The 18,400-nt window shown below is 62.4% G+C and overlaps 1 protein-coding gene across 1 annotated transcript in view; it reads right to left on the reverse strand.

The window, feature by feature from the left end:
- The window catches only part of ZNF536 (zinc finger protein 536), a 277,569-nt gene that overhangs the window by 156,420 nt on the left and 102,749 nt on the right, over positions 1-18,400 (reverse strand). The window contains exon 3 of the mRNA XM_054570232.1: positions 4,661-6,835. Within this exon, the coding sequence (XP_054426207.1) occupies positions 4,661-6,833 (2,173 nt within the window). The 5' untranslated portion in view covers positions 6,834-6,835. The remainder of the gene's footprint in view (positions 1-4,660; positions 6,836-18,400) is intronic.

Here is an 18,400-nt window from a genome sequence, read left to right on the forward strand (position 1 = left end):
GGCCGGGCGGGGGGGCCTCCCCACGGCACTGGATGTCATGCCGAACTTCAGACTATTATCTGCTCGGAAGGCCCCTCTGGAAAATGAAATAATCTTTTCTGTGTGTCATCCTCCATTTAGTAATCCAAAGTTACTAATTTTATCTTTTAAAAAAATAACTCAGTTCTTTTTTCTCATCTTTTCTTTTTTGCCTGTTTTTAATAAAAAATAAAGAAGTCTATCTACGGGAAAGCACTCCCTGGCTTTAGATGGGGTTAACAATTTTTAAGTACATTTGTCAACGGCATTGTTGTTTTCCAAAGTGCCACTCCGCAGCGAGATTAGTTGCCACCGTGCCCAGGGGGTCCCCTGGCCCTTCGATGGCCTGCCCCGCGTGCTGGGGGGCCGGGAAGCCTGAGGGGCAGCCTCCCAGGAAGGGCCTGGGACTTGCCCTTGCGTCCCCGCGCTGGGGCAGGCGCCCGGCTGCCAGCCCGCGCCCCCAGCCCCCTGTTGCTGCCGCGCCCCCCAGCTCCAGCAGAAAGTTTGGCTTTTGCTGCAGGAAGCAGCTGGGCGCAGCAACCGGCGCATGATAATGACCTCAGAAATCTGCTGTTCGCTCGGCAACAATAGGGTGCTCAGTCTACTGGAAAATTGTGTTCATCAGCTAACTCTGCTCAGTTACTAATTGACATTGCCAAATATTTTAAGAACAATTGGAATGCACGAGCAAAAAAAAAAAAAAAAAAAAAAATGAAGATCTTAATCCTCAAGACTTAAAATTTTTTCTTTTTTCTTTTTTTTTCTTTTTTGCTTTTCCCCTCTTCTTTTGGGGCCTGGACTTGTTTGTGTGGAATAGGCAGTGGGCAGGGAGGAGGAGCCACAGGAGAAAAAGAGGTAGAAAAGAAAGTCTATCATCTCCCTCTCCAGCCAACGCAGATCCAGGGAGCCCCGGACGCAGGCCGGCGAGGCCGTGTCGAAGGGCCTGCCCAGGACGGGACGCGGCGTGGCAGGGAGGTCGCTGAGCCCACACAGGGGGCCCCGCTGGGCTCCAGCCCAGCCGATCCAACGGCCCTTGTCCACCTCAAAACACTAGCCAGCAGCACGAGGGGTTAACGACATATTCATCTCTGCGCCTCTCCCTGGCTCTCCCTCGCTCAAGGGGCCTAGCGGCCTCATTTAACGAACAAGAGGGTCAAGGCCCGCGTTACCCTGGCCGCCGCCCACGCGTGAATGAGCCCCTCCCCAAAACGACAGGCTGCAAACGGGAGCTGCCCTGTTGGATGTGGTGAGCAGTACTGCTTCTTAGTACATTAAGTTTTAATTATTCTGAGTGTGATTTCCAAAGCCAAACCCAAAGACACGGGCGTTAGGTCGTCGTCTGGCTTGGAGCGGCACTCGGACCCCAGCAAGCACGGGCTCAGCGGAGGGGTTGGGGCGCCCTCGGCGGGCGGGCACGCCGGCCAGCAGCGAGGGGACATCAAAACAGCCACCCGCGCCTCCGGTGCCACCAGAGAGTAGAATTGAGAAGCTGCCACCTCCAAGTCACTTCCCTTTGCCTCGGACGCCGACCGGGGCGCGGAGCAATCGGTAAGTCGCACCATCAATGACAAAAACAGAGAGGAGAGACGGGCAGGGGTCTGCGCGACCGGTCTGGTCCATTTTTGGTGAGAAAATGCGATCCCTCCATTGTCAGAGGCCCTGGCTCTCGCAGCTGATCCGAAGCTCGGTTCTCAGCGGTTTGGAGAGCCCAAGAACAAACATATTTTCTGGTTCACTGCGATCATTCTCACATGTTCAGTGATTCAAACATTCTTCTGCTCACATAACAAACAGCTGCACCCGCATTAGCCTGGCCAGTGGCAGTGGCCCATCTCGGCAATAACTGTTTGATTGCAAACTTGACCCCTTCCTCGTCTCGGCCTGAGCGAGACTTTTTTACACAGCCGCTCCGCTCCCAATCCGCGCAAAGAATCACATCAGATAACAAAGACCGCCTCTCCACTCATTGTGAGGCTTCTTCTGGAGATCTGTTCTAAGAGGCTCTCGGTAAAAAGGGTTTTTATGATGAATTCAGAACTACTATCATGTTAAGAGCAGCGGTTTATAAAGAAGAATTCACTGGTTAAGATCGGAAAAAATAGTTTCTCAGGCCCTACTGACCCAGTTTTCAACAAGAAAAGAATCAAGTGATGGAAATGAAGTTCTGCAACATTGTTATGCAGTCTGAGAAATGTGTGGAGCCGTGGAGTGCAGTCATTTCTTAATAGACGCCTTAATAAGTGCTTCTTTCTTTCCTTAAAGGCTTAAAGGGGGTTTTTCTCCCCCTCCCCTTCACCTTGTGGGTTTCTCTCTAACAGGTAATCACAAAACACCTATTGTGCCACAACTTTTATTTAAATGCTTATTTGAGCCACACTTTGCCCAAGTCCTTGTTGGGAGTAAGAGGGAAGACTACGAAGCCGCCTGCGGTAAGGGCCCTGAGGCCAGGCGAGCCAGCCCGCCCGCCGCCGGGGGGGGGGGGGGGGGGCCGGGGGCAGGCCTGCCGAGCTCGCTCCTTGGCCAGAAAATTATGAAAGGGCCTCATCTGAATACGAAGAAAACAAAGAAGTCAACCAGAAGTGAAGGACCCCGCCTCTGCGCCTGTAAGTCGCCCAATGAGGGAAAGAAAAGCCAGGTGATAACCTCACTCAAGTGCGAGTCTCCTCCCAGTCCTCAGGCACGGTGGGTGCTGCTAGGTTTGTTTTTTTCTTTTTCTTTTCCTTTTTTCTCTCCAAGAGTATTTAGAGACATGGAAACAACAGAGAGGAATAGTACGAGGCTACCACTTGGCCAGAAGGTGAGAAAAACACGGGAACACGACAGAAATAGCACTGAGCATGTGGTGTTGGAATGTTCCGCGAGCCCACCGCGCGTCAGCAGGCTGGGACGGGGCTGGGAATCTGTCGGCGCACACGCCACCCACTCAGGGGGGCCGGGGCGCGCTCCGTGCTGCGTCTCCTGACGGCCCCCCACCCCAGAGCAGGGAGTCCGCAGTCCCCGGAACAGGGGGCCTCGTCACGGGAGGCCAGAAACAGCCCCCGGTGACAGGGGGACACCTGGCACCGTGCTGCCTCCGCCTGAGGCCTCTTGGCACCCGTTCCCGCCGCCCTCAGGCAGCGAGCTTGGAAAGCCATCCCGGGGCCACGTCTGCCGCAGGCGGTGGTCACCGCGCGGCCGGCCTCGCCCTCCCAGGCGCCCGCGGCCCCGCGCGGCTCCTCAGACTTCTCAGCGGAGATAAATCATGCCCGCGTCCAGCACTGCGGCGCAGACAGCGTGTTTCATGGGTATTTAAGCAGCAGCATTAAGTGCTATCGGAATCTCTGGAATGTGCAGCGCAGATTTATGTCTTAACCATTCTTTACTGGTCTGTAATAAGCCAGCAGGCTCCCGCTTTATTTTCGTACTAATTTTGCCCGAGAAGAAGACTCACACCAACGCACGACCGCAGCCGCAGGTCGAGGCCGGCCCCTACTCCGCACCTGCAGCCGTGAGCGGCCTCCCGCTCCGACAGAGCCGCCGCAGCCCCGAGGCGGGGCGAAGCCAGCGAAGGAGAGAGGAAACCTCTGCGGGGGACCCTCTACAGGGAGCCGCCACCTCTGTCACTGCGGGCCAGGCAGTCGGTGCCTTGAGGTGCCTCAAACTGTCCTTCATGGCTGAGACTTAATGGCTGATTGCGGGAATCGAAGTTGCCATTAGTAACAGGGTATTTGTTACGACACCACTTCCTCTGTTGTTAGGCTGCAGGGTGGTTACCGCACCGGCCAGATGCCTTCTTCAGCGAGGGCTCAGGATAGAACTTTCAATTCGCCAGCCACCAGTCAGGGGCTCCCAACAGGGGCAGAAGCGCCTGCTTACCTGCCGTTAGGTGGCACCTTAATTCAGCCATCTTAGACTAGGGAGTTGTTGTTTTATGGGGGGTTTCCCCCCCCCGAATGGGGCCAGGAAGCTTCAGCGTTTCCCAGAGGTTTTGATGACAGATTTTCTGCTTTGCCATTTTAGACCCCAGAGCTGCGTCGCCGGGGAACACGCGCACTTTAAGACAGGCAGTCGTGCACCTGGGTGTTGAGCCCCCACGCCTCTCCGAGCCAGCGAGGACCCTGGCCGGCGAGCCGCGCTGTCATTCCGGGTGGGAACCCGGCGCGGTTGGATCTGGGGAGGGAGACTGGGGGTGCCCCCGCCCCGAGAGAGTCACGGGAATGCGCTCAGGGGGCACGCGGTCTGAGCGTACGGCTTCCCGTCACGCCCAGATGCAGCGGGGTGCCGGTGCCCGGGATCTGGGTAGGAGGCGGCGGCCTGCGGGGTTAGGACGCAACGTGGCCGGGCAGGCACTTACGGGGAAGGGCGGGCCGTGCCCCACGGGCAGCCGTGCCCACCGGCCATCCTCCCACACGGAAGGACACCCCGCTGACTCGCCCGGTAGGTGGCCGGGGCTCAAGGGAAGGCCGAAGAGACGAAATGGCAGCCTTCCTTTGAGGCAGAGCAAAAAGGCCAGGGCCTCATGCACCCACCAGCCAGGTGACCTTGGACCTGACCTTGAAGAGCAGCAAAGCCCGCCCCCCAGCGAGGCCCGCGCGGACGGCAGCCGCCGGGCGGGCGGGGGGGCCCTTGCCCGCGCTGCTCCCCACCCGCCCCCGCAACCTACCTGAGGAGGACGGCGAGGAGGGGTGCGGGCTGTCCTCCTGGGCGCTCCCGGGCTGCGAGAGCCCGCCGCCGGCCCCGCTCTCCTCGGTGACGTTGGACGAGCCGGGCGTGGTGGAGCGGCTCACTGACTGGGACTCCTGGTCGCTGCCCGAGCCGCGCCGCTCCTCGAGGGCCCCCTGCAGCCCGTCCTCGTCGGGCCTGCGGTCCCGCTTGTGCACGCGGGAGTGCACGACCACCTGGTGGTAGGTGCGGAAGACGCGGCCGCAGTCGGGGCACTCCGTGGGCTTCTCCTTCATGGCGCCGGGGCCCTGCAGGTTGTAGTCCAGCGCCTGGCTGAGCCCGTGGGGCAGGAACTCCCGGCTGCCTTCTAACGGGTCCAGCTTCGCCGGCGGGTCCCTCTGGCCGGCCACCTTCGTGCCGTGGACCAGGTCCGCGGGCATTTTCTGCTTGGCGCCGTCTGCCCCCACGAACACGTACTCGCGCTTCTCCTTGTCGAACACGACCCCCACGTTCGCCAGCGCGTCCTCCTGGCCGCGCTGCAGCGGGCGCTCCTTGGACAGGAAGCCGTGCTCCATGGCCACGCCCCTGGCCATGAGCTGCCAGGCCTGGTAGCTGTTCACCGGGTCCATCTCGGCAGCCTTGGCCGCGGCCTGCAGCCGCTCGATGCAGCTGGACTTCAGCGGCGGCACCAGGCTGAGGCAGCCCAGGAGGGAGTGCTTGTCGCCCTCGGGGACGCCGTGGGCCACGCTGGCGATGGGGGACAGCAGCTTCCCCAGGACCTCCTTCTCCTTCGTGGGCAGCTCCCCCTTGCCGTAGAGCTGGCCGGGCTCGCTCAGGCCGGCCTTGTCGGGGGCCATGAAGCCGCCCTGCAGGCAGGACAGGTACCTGGAGTACAGGTTGGCGTGGGTCTCCTGCGACATGCCGCCCATCGGCGCCGGCCCCTCGGCGTCGCTGGGGGACTTGTTCTTCACCGACAGCTTGTTGAGGTGGACCTTCATGTGGTTCTTGAGGAACCAGGGCTCCTTGAAGCGGCGGCCGCAGATCTGGCAGCAGTGCTCGAAGGAGTCCTTGTGCTTGCGCATGTGGCCCTTGAGGAACCAGGCCTGGCTGAACACCTGCCCGCACACCTCGCAGCGGAACTCGTTGGCCGCCTGCTCGCCGCCGCCGCCGGGGCCCTGGCCCTGCGCCGACTCGGCGGTGATGTGCGCCTTCTCCACGTGGCTGATGAGCTCCTCCTCCTGGGAGGCCGCGAAGTCGCACAGCGTGCACTTGTAGGGCTTGTGCAGGATGCGGATGTGGCGGTCCAGCTCCTCGCGCTTCTTGAACTTGCCCTTGCAGAAGGTACAGCGGAAGCCGGCGGCGGGGGCCACTGCGTCGTCCTGCACGCCGCCGGCGGGCTTGGGCGAGGGTGCGGGGCGCGCAGCCTCGGGTGCGCCGGGCGCGGCCGGTGGCGCCAGGTGGCAGGCGGTGGGCGGCGCGGGCGGCGCGTGCGGCAGGGGCTTGAGGTCGGGCCGCGGCGGCGGCAGGCTGCTCCGCAGCTGCTTGTCGCGCAGGATGGCGCGCTCCTCCAGCTCGTGCAGCAGGCGGTTCTCCTCGCGCACGCGTCCCCGGCCCTTGCCCAGGTTCCCCAGCTTGTGGGTGCGCAGGTGGATCTTGAGGTTGCCCTTCTGCGCTGCCCGGTGGTCGCAGTAGGGGCACTTGAAGGGCTTCTCGCCCGTGTGAGTGCGCATGTGCAAGGACAGGATGCTGTTGAAGCGGAAGCGCTTGCCGCACAGCGGGCACGGGTACTTGCGGTTCTTGCGCGCGTCATCCTCGATGTCGCTCATCTGCGACATGATGCCCAGGTTCTGCCCGTTGAGGAACTGCTGCAGGTCGACGCGCCCGTTGAGGCTGGTGTCCACGTCGCGGCCCAGAGGGTTGGCCAGCAGTGCCATCGGGCTGCCCAGAGGCTGGCCGCTCAGGGGCACATGCGCCTTGTCGTCGAGGGCCGCGGGCGGCTTGTCCTCCGGGCTGGGCCGCGCATGCAGCTCTGGGAAGGCATGGCTGAGCTGGGAGGTGATCTGATGCAGCTTCTGACTCATGGCATACTGGCCGTTGAGGACCGGGCCGCTCAGGCGGGGCTCCGCGTCCGCCGCCCCCGAGGTCGCACCCAGGCACAGGCTGGCTTCTTCCATCCCTGCAAACGGAGAGAGAGTTCAGATCTGAGCCCGAAACAGGCGCCGCAGAGTGCCGGCTTGGCCTGGCGCGGCATCTGCATTTCCTGTCTTACCTACGCATCGCAATGCCAAGGAATTACAGTCGAAAACAATAATAAAAAAATGAATTATTAAATGCCAATTATGCAATATGGCTTTGGTCCTCCAATTTGTTTTGGCGATAGATCGTCTTCCTTGTATTTTCTATTTACTGACTGCAATTATTCATCCCCATTTAAATTATTAATGTTTTACCACTTTCCACACCTCATAACAAATCCGGGGTCTACGTGGTGAAGTCGTCCCGCTCCGGCCCCCCCCCACCCCGCCTGGTGGTGCGCACCTGTAGGCGCAGTGCAAAGTTGGTCTTGGACCGGAGCGCCTTTCACTGCGACGCCAAACACGCTCCCTTCCAACTTTTGTTTCTGGTCCCCACCTTCGATACATTTGCCACTCTGAGATGAAGGCGATTATTTTATGTTTCGGCCCCCAAAAAACCCCAATGGCATGATATTTACTGATACGTAATAAAACAAGATAATGTTTTGGGAAAAAATAAAGTAAAGGACAGGCTTTAGAACAATAAAAGGGATTTTGCTTTAGTCAACAAAAAGTGCAGTAATATCTCATTAAGCTGATTAGTATGCTGCTTAGAAACAGTACTAGGTGCTGTAACACATGATTATAATCATAAAAATCCTTCAGTGTTTGCAAGGAAGCATTAACGAGGTATATTAAATTTTAAGGAGACTGCGAGCAGCAGCTTTGCAAACCTCGGAGATTAAGATTTAACCCTTATGTTACGAAACACTGTTATTTTGTCATTTGGTAACTGTGCCCATCAACAGAAGTAGAAATTATCTCCGGACGGAATCCTAGCGGATTATCTCCAGGGCGCAGGCCCGGGCGGGGCTGAGGGCTCCCGCCCCTGGAGGGCTCTTCCCTGTCCATCAACGGGCCTGAGACCCAAGGCTGGGACTTTCACAGGGCTTAAAGAGGTCTCTTAAAGAACTAGATAAAGACCAATTAAAGTCCAGGGAAGATGCCGTAGGAAGTCTCCCCAAGTTTGAGTGTTTTTAATAACTTCCCCGATACACAGTAATGAGTACAAATGGTACCTGCAGAAGGCACTTGGCAGAAAATTAGAACTCAAAGCTGTTTGTTAAACACTAACACTCAGCGCTGGTCGGCGTAATTGTCTGTAATCGTCCTCGCTGTCCCCTCCAGCTGGTGGAGAACGGCGACGCCAGGCCACTCGGGGTGGGCACAGCGAGCCACCCCTCCGCGTCCGAGCACACGGGGAACTCAGCTCAGAAAGGCCCGGGCCCCGCGCTGGGGTCCTTCTCGTTCCGCAGCCGCCTTCCCCCGAGGGAGCCCAGGGCTGCCCCGCCTCTGGAACGACGCGGCACATCTGTCCTCCGCGCACACCGGCGTGCGGCCGACGGAGCCCGCCAGGCGGGCCAGGGGCAGCCCGTACGCGCAGCCAGGATGGACTCCTGGGCCAAGCAGCTCGCCAGGGGGACCTCGGGGACAACCTCTGTGTGGAGGACGCACGGACAGCACCGGAGGGGTCTGCGGCCCCCCGCGCTTCCCGCCAGGCAGGCTGGGTGTGGCGCGGGGCGTCTCCGACGGGGACCCGGCTCCCCGGCGAGAGCGTGGGGCTGGGGTCCGCGTGCTCGGGAGGCGAGAGGCAGGCACGGCGACTGTTTCTTTCCGGGGCGGAGAGAAAGCGCGATCGCGCTGCCGGCCACCGCGTCCACGGCCGACGGGGGGCAGGACAGCTGGCCACACTCACACACGCGGGCACACGGTCACCCGCCGGGTAAGAAGCCTCTGAGTGGCCATCTTTACTTTTCGTTTCTGGTGGCAGTCAGATTTAAAAGGCCCACTTTGGAGACCGGTCAGAAAGGAGTAATCCCTCATGGACAGTCCAGCGTTCTCTCCACAAGCTTCCTGGGCACGGGGCCCTGCCGCTGGCACCTGACGACGGGCTGGCCCGCCCCGGCGCCCACCGGCAAGCACAGGGGACGGGCCCAGGGGCGAGGCCCCCAGGCCAGACTCCGGCAGCCCCAGGACTGTGCCTGGAGCCCCTTCTCCACCTTCGAGCCCTTCCGGCCGGGCTGGCTCCTCTCCCAAGCAAACACAGGCCGTGACCCCAATGCCACAGGGGAGCTCCAAGGCCCACCGACAGCTCTGGGAAGCTCGGAGAGTCCAGCGCCAGCGAGGCTGGCCCCCTTCCAAAGGCTGCCCAGCTGGCCAGCTCAGAAGCCACGAATCCAGGAAGACGGGCTATTTTCAGGTTGCGGCTGATGCAGCGGGAGGGAGCGGAGGCAGAATGTGCAACCCCGCGAGCCTGCAGCTCCGGCTGGACCGGGCAGGCCGCCTCCTTCTTGGGGAAGGAGAAGCCATCGCAGCTGTGGACACAGGTGTGTGTGTGAGTGCACATGGCAGGTGCGTGTGTGGGTGCTGGTGCGCGCTGCATGGCAGCGTGTGCGCGCGGGCAGGTGCGCGTGGGCAGGTGCGTGTGCGCAGCCGGTCTGTGCTGGGGGCGGGGCACGGGGCCCCGCTGTCCTCGCTCTGGGGATGTGCACAAACGTGTCACTGCGAATCTAAGGGGGCGCCCGTCCCGCTGTGAGGGCCCAGACCCAGCCGCGGCCCTGGCAGCTCCGGGGGGGGGGGGGGCGCGGGGGCTGCCTGCAGGGCCCTCCCTCCGCTGGAAGGTGTCCTCCATCCCTTCTCCCGCCCCAGGGAGCAGGCGCAGGGACGCGTCTCCCCGCTGGGGCAACCCTGCTCCTTCCCGGGCCCTGCAGCGGAGGTCGACCCGTGTCCCGGCCGCCGGGCAGGCACGTGTGTCACAGGCAGCGCTGCCCACATGGTCCCCGGTACCTGGGGCGCCACGTGGCCTGCGCACAGCCCAGCCCTGGCTCGGGGCCGCTCACCCGAGGGCACGGCGGCTGGGACACCCACAGGAGGCGGCCGGGGACAGCGCAGGGCGGCCAAGGCCCTGGCCTCCGGGCAGCCCCAACGGGCCCTTCCGAGTTACCTGGGCAGCAACGCACCTGACCCTCCTACCAGGAGGGAGACCCCGCGCACAGCAGACAGCGAGCCAACCGACGACACATCGCGGAGGACAGCCCGCCCGGCGTCCGGCTCGCGGCCTCCGCCCCGGCGCAGCTGGGAGCAGCAGGGAGCCCCAGCTGGCCGAGCAGGCTCGGCCGACCCGCCAGGAAAGGCAGCCGGGCACCCGCACTGAAGCTGGCCGGCTAGAGGCCCTCGCGCTCTGTCCGGTCTGGACGCGCGCCCACACCCCCCACCCTCTGACCCTCCCTGGGGTCGTGGCGGAGCACCCGGGGCACCCAACACTACGTCCTGCTCTCCACACCGGCCAAGCGCCTGGCGGGGCCTGGCCCCCAGCCCCCAGGGCCTCCTCACTGCCGGGCGGGCACGTGGGGCCCCGTGGGATGCGTCAGGGGGTGCGGGGGCTGGGGGCTTCCTCTTCGAGCTCAGCGATCCCCCGTTCCCTGGGCGGGGGGCCCTCAGCCCATGCAGCCCAGCACGGGGCGCCCAGGTTACCCAAAGACACCCCGTGGCGGCGTCCCCTCGTGGGGGTGCCCCGCGCCACCCGCGGCCTTTGACGGCGCGGATGGTTTTCTTGATTCCGCCTTCAAGACTATTTCCTGTGATGCCCGTGACAAAAGTTTTCACTTAACTCTTCCAATGGAGAACCTAATTGTATCTCTCGCTCAGAATGAAATTTAAAACTATCAGGACACCAGAAATGCCAGCTGCTCCGAGTCTAAATAAATTCTACACAAAAACACAGTTTCATTTTGCTAGCACAGAAAAAAAAAAAGTAATCTTATGAATAGTCCAAAAAATATAGATCTCGCCAGTAAGAGTTTTATCCTTATACCATGAAAAAGAATAGTTGGGAAATAAAATGACTTTCAAAATAACCATTTCAACGGGATTTTTAAAAATCAAATATTGTTGTCTAGCCAAGCACAACTAAATATTCCCTTTTTCATCAGCGTGGGTGACGGGGCTGGCTCGGAGCCTGGCAGGGCCCACGGCGCCCGGGCGCGGGCGGGGGAGGGACGGCCCCCCCGGGCCCCAAAGGGGCCTCGGTCAAAATCCCTCCGCAGCGCGCCGTTCTGGCGGCCGGTCGGCCCCCTTCCTGGGGGCTCGAAGGACCCTTGGCCCTTCCGCACAACCAGTCCTTCTGCCTCACACTTGGGGTGAGCCGCGATGAAGACAACTTCTCCCAGAACACAATGGCTTCTCATTAAATGCTATTTTCCCCATTGTTGCCTCTCATGCCGCTTAACCAAGGTTGTTATAAGCACAATACAACCCTGTTCTGAAATACGGAGCACCAGACTCCTGAACCTTTTCAGGGTCATTAAACAGCTGTAAACATTATTACAAAAATAAACCGGAGATTTCATGCTTACATTTTGGCCCAGCTCTTGCTGTGCTAAGCAAGGACATTTTTTCATCTCTTAGAATCAGTGGTGACATTCGGGCACCCGCACAAATGGCACCGCAGACGTCCCCGAGGTGGGCAGGGGGCTGCGGGGTTTATTTGCTGGGTGATTAACAGATAAACGGGAGGGCGGCACGGTGACCTGTTCCGTTTTGACGGATGTGCGGACAACGAAATAGTTAAATCCTGGCCGAACGTACGAACGGAAGCAGGACGGTGCGCGTGGGCCGTGGGGCGGCGGTGGGACGAGGGGAGCCCGGGGGGCAGGGGGTCGAGCCCCCGAGCCGCCCCTCGGAAGGGCCGCTGGCTAAAGCCCAGGCCCGCGCGGCCTCGCGTGGCCCGCGGGCCGGGCCCCGCAGATGCTCCCATGGGGCCCCGGGCGGCGCCCTTGTCGACGAGGTTGGTGCGGGGGGCGGCGGGGGGAGGACTTGGAAGGAGAAAACAGAATCAAAAGCCCTTTCTCTTTGAAGACTTTGGATGATTTCCAAATTCCCGAAGGCAAAGAGGTCTCCCAGCACGCTGGCTTTGGGAGTCAGGCGGAAGCCGTCGCCCCGGACGAAGGCGGACAGTGAGCAACCAGACAGGGAAGGGAAACGCACACAAGACGTCTCCTGCCGTCTCCCCAGGGCAGAGGGGACCCCGGGTCCGGGGCCCTGGCCAACCGTCTGCCCGCACGGCACACAGCCAGGCAGCAGGCGCTGGGGTGGGCACCGCCGGCCTCCGCCGGGGCGTCCGGGGAGGGCCCACTGTTCACTCGGGCCTGTGAATGCCTCCGTGTGTGAGGACTGGGCCGCTCCCGGGGCGTACAAGCCCGACCAGCCTCGCGGAGGGAGAGAGATGGGTCCCCAGAGGCAACCGCCCGGAGGCCAGCGCCGAGACGGGGGTACACGACGTGCATGTGGCCGGGCAGGGAGGGGGGTGCTGGGGAGAGACGAGAAGGAAGACCAGGGAGGACGCCCTTGTCTCGGCCTCAAGGCCGTCGCTGGGCACAGAGGGGACAGCGGTCAGCAGTGCGGACTGCGGACGAACCACAGAACGGTCTGGGGACGCTATGAGAAGGGAAAGTGGCCGGGCACAGGCTGCGAGGGGGTCCGTGGAAAGCAGTTTGTATTTGGGCTCCCACCGGCATCAGAGCCCAACGTGCGCGCGCCACGCCGTCTGCTGCGCCGCCTCGGCAGTTCCCCATCTCGCGTGGGTCAGAGATGGAGAGAAATAAAGGGCGATGATAAACTCCAGGCCCGCAAACCAACGTCCGAGGGCGAAGGTGTCAATGTGGTGACAGAGACGAGGGACTTAGAGTTTGGAAGTCGGTACTGGCTTCCTCTTTTCCTCTTTGAAACTGCAGAAAAGTGGACCAAGGACCAGTCCTCAGTCTCCCGGAAGCCCCACCTGTCCTCCATGCTCCAGCCTGGTGTCACCTCCTCCAGGAAGCCTTCCTGGGCTTGCCCTAGCCTGGGCATGACACTCCGGCCCCGGAGCCCCTGGGCCCTTTCTCCAGGTGGAACGGTGGCAGCGTGGTCCCAGTGTGCCCGATGCCCAGCTACCGTGGGCCCAGCCGGACCTCTGAGTTTCTGACGATCACAGTGCAACGAGAGACAAGGGAGGTGGCCAGAGCATCACAAGGATGAACGATGCTTTGTGAGCAAAAGACCAGCCCTGCCCGCCCAGAATTCAGGCCACGGGCGGTGCCTCCCATCCTCCCAAAGGGGGCGACTCGGGAAGGAAATGGGCCCTATGTCCCTGTAAATGATTCATCTGCACCGTGTCCACCCTTCGGGGAAAGCTACAAAAACGATATATATATATAAGCTTTTAATGGATGACCTACCTCCAAAACGATATCGCAAAGCTGAAAAAGATGCCAGCAGCTGTCAGGAGGCGCATTGATTATTCTCCCTCGCTGGCTTTCTCTCTCTCTTGCTAAACAGACTTTGTTCGTTGTAGCAGGAAGTTAGATCTTTAATCCTGTTACCCGCCTCGGGGCCCCGCTCAGCCGCGGAACGCAGCGCTGCCCTGGGCCAGAGTGGGGGCCGGGCCCCTCGGGGCTCCCCGCCGCGCCCCCTCCTGGGGACAGCAGCGGCCAGGGTGCGGCCGCCCCGCCACACCCACCAGCCGCTCACGCCCACGGTGGCCCTTTAACCTGGGCCCTTCCCGCCACGATTCCCTGTCGAACGGCTTATTTTCATTCCACAGAAGCCTCAGGTTTGAGTCGGTGCAAAGCTAAGCACAGCGCGGCAGGCACGGGAGCGGAGCTGTCGGGGGCCTGGCTGTGTGACCGCCCCCAGAGGTGGCCAGGGAGGCCCGTCCCCGGGGCACCTGCGGGAGGCGTGCGCTCGGGGGCCCGCCCTCAGCCGCCTGGACGGGGGGCGCAGGTGGGCAGGTGGGCCCGGCCGGGGCCTGGGGACCCCCGGCGCAGCATCTCCGGCTCCTCCACAGCCCCCCAACACCCCCGCCCCGCACACACACACAGTGGCTTTCGCGCTGGGTTGACTTTGTTTATGTGCTTGTCCGGAAGCCCCTGGAGGCGGGGCCGGGACCGAGGGCTGCAGGGGGCCCCCGCACGGGCAGAGAGGAGCCACCCCACACACGTTTGCCGAACGAACGCGGAAAGCAGCGCGCAGCCCCAGCGGCCCATGCTTCGTGCCTGGAGTCCAGCACCTTCCTTGGGGGGCAGGGCTCAGGGCACAGGCCCATCGGGCCCCCAGAGCCGACGCCACTCCCTGCTCCTCCCGGTGCCGGCCCGGTGGGCCCCTCTCGAATGTCGCCCGGTCCACGCAGCCATTCCCAGGCCCCCGCCGTCCCCTCCACCACATCACAGTGGCCGCCTGGGTCCCTGCCTCCCTGCCTGCCACCACGGGGGCCTCCAAGGACGTGTGTCTGACCCCCACACAATGCTCTGCACGTAAATAGTAGTGGCCGAATGCCCTGCCAAGCCCTCAACTGGCCCTGGCTGAACCGCGGCAGCCAGCGCCGCCCCTAGACGCGGCCAGGGTCGCGGCCGGGCTGGCAGGCTCTCCCGGGTCCCCGGGGAGTCTCCTTTCTGGGACTCTGCCGGAAGGAGAACTATGTCTTAGTGCAGAAGAACCAAGGGCCCACGAGCTGCGGGGCGAACATCCTCAGTCACGCACCTGTGACGCTCGGACAATAACCGGGCCATGGGAGCAACTGCCGAGGAGCCGGGCGTGGTGCTCGGAGCAGCACCCGGCACCGAGTGGGCACCCTGCTCGGTCATCGCCGCTGCCTCTTCGCTCCCACGGCTGCAGCGACCCTCTGCCTGCCCCGCACTGGGCCCTCCGCACGCGCCGGTCACTCCCCGCCCTGGTCCACCCCTGTTCGAAGGCCCCCCGGAAGGACGTCCGACACGCCCGGGGCCTATGTGGTCGTCAAGAGGTTAATAACCTCACCTTTTTTATTTTAGAAAGCCTTTGTACTTAATGAGGAAAAGGTGAGCACCCCCATTTGTAATCTGGGCGAAAGGCACGTGAACAGGAAATTCAGAGAAGAAAGGAAATTTGGCCACAAAAATGTCCCTCCGCATTAGGAGGGAAAAGGCTCGAATCAAAACCATAGCGAGGTCCCATTTTTAAGTAAGGATAGGAAAGCTCACACCCGAGCCCCGTGGGGCCCCTGAATTCCCTCCAGGGAATCAGGGTGCACCCGCCACAGGACGGTCGCGGAGGAGGCGAGGTGGCCGCATGCCGAGCGCAGTGTCCCTTCCAGAGCAGGTCCCAGACCCACGCCATGGGTGCGTGAACACCGCTGATGGTCGTTCCGAGGAAGCCAGGCGAGGAAAGCAACCAGTCCAGAAAGTGCTTTCACAGGAGAAGCTCCTGGCGTTAGATGACGAAGCCGTGCTTTCTGTTTTCCCCGGAGGCCCCGCGCAAACGCGCGCATCCAGCAGGCGGGCCGAGGACGCCCGGCTGCCGGGCACTGTGGACACAGCCCGGCCCGACCAAGGAGCTTGGCCGCTGAAGGCACGGCCTCCCCGAGCAGCGTTGACCTGTTTCTCCTGGCTTCCCGCCGCCGCCGCAGCGGGTGGCCGTGGACGTACAACCAGCAAACGTCAAAGCCGCCATCTGTCCTGCAGCCCAAGTAGGCATCCATGCCAAAGACCTCCCCCAAGCGGCCACACCGCCCGTCCAGGCCTCCTCTCCGCATGGTGCCCACAGGCCGCGCGGCACACTGCGGGGCTACGCCCCGCAGGGGTGAGATCGCACACGCCTCCCTCACCACTCGGAGGGGCCCACGGGGCACAGACGCAGAGACAGCGGAAAGGGGGGCAAAGCCAGAGAAACCTCGTGGACCGCCCAGGCTACCGCGGCCCCTGGCTGGACGTGCCCATTTTAGAGATGGATACACTGAGGCCGGAAGCTAGGTGATCGCCCAACCAAGGCTACACACGCACGTGAGCAGACACGCGTCTGCGTCTTGCTTCTTCCAGTTGCCCGCCGAGGACTCGGGAAAGCGAGCCGCTGCTCAGGAAATGCCGGCTGGCCGGCCGGGAGGGCAGGCGGGAAAAGTCCGGACCCACGCACGCCGACGGGCTCTCGCCTCTACCCTCTCAGCAGCTCAGCGCAGGCCGGCGGCCACGCCAGGCCCGCCGGCCCCTCTCTCGTCCCGATCCCTTCGGCTGCCAGAGGGACAGCGTGTCCTGTGCACACGGACCAAGCCCGAGGGCCTCGCAGTGGCGGAGCCGGCAGCGGGCGGGTCTGCCGCCCACGGGGTCGCGGAATCCCCCGGGCAGGGCCCCGGGGCGGGGGGCCGGGGGCGGGCGGCGGCCGGGGCACTGAGGGCTGCCGGGAACAGGGCGAGGCTCCCCCGAGTCTGCCCGGGGGGGTGAGCGACGGCAAAGGCGGGGCGGGGCCAGGACTCCCCCATTGAGGAACGCGCCCGTGAGGCAGGCGCGGAGGAGCGGAGGTGCCCCTTCGCGTTCGCGTTTGATTTGCATCCAATTACATCAGGTGGATGTGATGAAAACCTGACATCCCCCCATGAAACGCATAAATCAAGGCACCCCATAAATTTAAAGGAATAGAGCTCTTTTCCAGAAGTGGCTAATTACTCATAAACAGCAGATATTTTATTGCCGTTAAAGTCAGTAGCAGGTTTTTAATAGCCCGCGCGCTTCGCGACACACAGGCCTGGGGGAGCCGAGTGCTCCCTGTTCGTCGCACCCGGGGTGTGACAGCAGCCGGGGGAGGCGCCCGCCGCGCCCGACTGCGCGGCGGGTCCAGCCCCCTCCACCCCCAGCTCACGCCGTGGCCCTGGGAAGCCGCGCGGACCAGGTCCAGGCCCCAAGGGTGGGGTTAACTGAGCCAATCAGAACGTCCCTCCCGCTGGCCTCGGTGACAGGTCCAAGGCTCAGGACCTTAGGGAAGCCACTGAGAGGAAGGGCGAGGGCTCACCGCCTCGGGCTCTCTCCTGCGAGGTCCGGAGCTGTGGCAGCTGTGTTGCTACCGAGAGCCGGAAGCTGCTGGGGGTGGGGGTGCAGCATCCCGGGGCAGAGGAGAGCCGGCAGCTGCGCAGGGACGGCCCTGGAGCTCCCGGGTCAGAAGGCACGTGAGGCTGAAGCACTTACACACTTCGTAGCCGCAGGAGCCGGCACCCACCGTCTCCTGGTGCTTTGAGCTGGTTTCGGGGGGACTTCCTGTCACCTGAAACTGATAGAGTCTCCCTCCCAGACACCCCTCTGCACACCCAGCCCCCCGCCCCTGTACGTTCCCCACTCACTCTCTTCCAGGGACAGACCTGGACGCGCCAGGCCCCGCAGACCCCACGCGCCCCAGGGCCCTGAGCCACACGCGGGGCGGGCTCTTCTGGAAGGGCCAGTGTGAGGCAGAGGGAGGCGGGGCCGCGTTCCGTGCATCTGCCACTGCGCTCTCCCTGGTACCAGTTAATTTTTTACTGCAAAATATACAGAGCTCCTAATAAATATTTATTGAGTGGATGGGGGGGGGGGGTAAATGCCCAGATCGGTGGATGGATCAATGGAGAGATGGACGGACGGATGGCGGATGGACGGGTAGGAAGGAGGGTAGATGGATGGATGGATGGACGGATGGATGGTGCAGAGAAAGAGTGAATGAGCCTTCGCTACGAGGCAGGTGCTATGCGGACAGTGGCGAGGAGCCCGGGCAGGTCCCCTGTAGAGGAGACACCAGAACCGAGAGCGGAAGGGGTGCAGCGGGCGCCCGGGGGGTGTGCTCTCGCCCGGCGGCCGTCAGAGGTCAGGGAAGGGTGAGGGGGAACCGGAGCCCCCACAGGCGGCCGGGCCTCAGGGCCCTGAGTGCGGCGGGCGTCCTGCGTTCTCGGCAGGAAAACTGCCGTTCTGCTGGGGAAGGGGCAGCTCTGTTGGGGCCTCCTTTCCTGGGGCTTGGGTCTGGCGAACCCCCAGAGTTGCTGTGTCCTGTCTCCTGGGGCTTTTCTGCAGAGCTCAGCTTCCTAAAGTCCTAAACGCTCCGGGAGCTCCGAGCCCCATCACCTGCTTCGGAAAGTGAAAAAAATAAAGACAGCGGGGAGGGGCCTCTCCGCCCCGCGTTTCCCACCGCAGGCATCGGCGCCCCGCCCCCGCCGCGCTGTGCCGTGGTCTCCGCCGCAATAAACCACCTCCCTGTTTTCTCCGGGTTTCTGTGCCCTGCTAATACTTTTTTAATTAATTCACTATTTTTTACTTTAATGCATTTAAGGAAAACTATATTATTACCCTAAATGGAAATCTGTATCACTTGCTCTAAATTAAAGGTAATTATAAAAATAAATAAAATGAGAACAATGTTATTAAATTCTGGCTGAGGCCTGCAGCCGCAGCGGGCTCTGCCCCACGGCCGCGCTCCCCGCGGACGGGCTGGCGGCGCCAAGGGCCGTCGGGGGCCCCGAGGGGGCGCACGGGGGAAGGCGTCTCCCCGTGACCTCAGTCGCGTTCCCCGGGGGTTCCCGCGTGGACACCCGATGGCGGGCTGCGGCCTCCGCCGGACGGCCCCTGCTTCAGCCAGCGAGGACCTCGGAGCAGAATGGACACGGATCCCCGCGAGACGCGTGGGACCCCTGGGAACCCCACTGA

Source organism: Pteronotus mesoamericanus, unplaced genomic scaffold (assembly GCF_021234165.1).
Source record: "Pteronotus mesoamericanus isolate MK-2021 breed Mesoamerican mustached bat unplaced genomic scaffold, CSHL_Meso_final contig_202, whole genome shotgun sequence".
Taxonomy (NCBI): domain Eukaryota; kingdom Metazoa; phylum Chordata; class Mammalia; order Chiroptera; family Mormoopidae; genus Pteronotus; species Pteronotus mesoamericanus.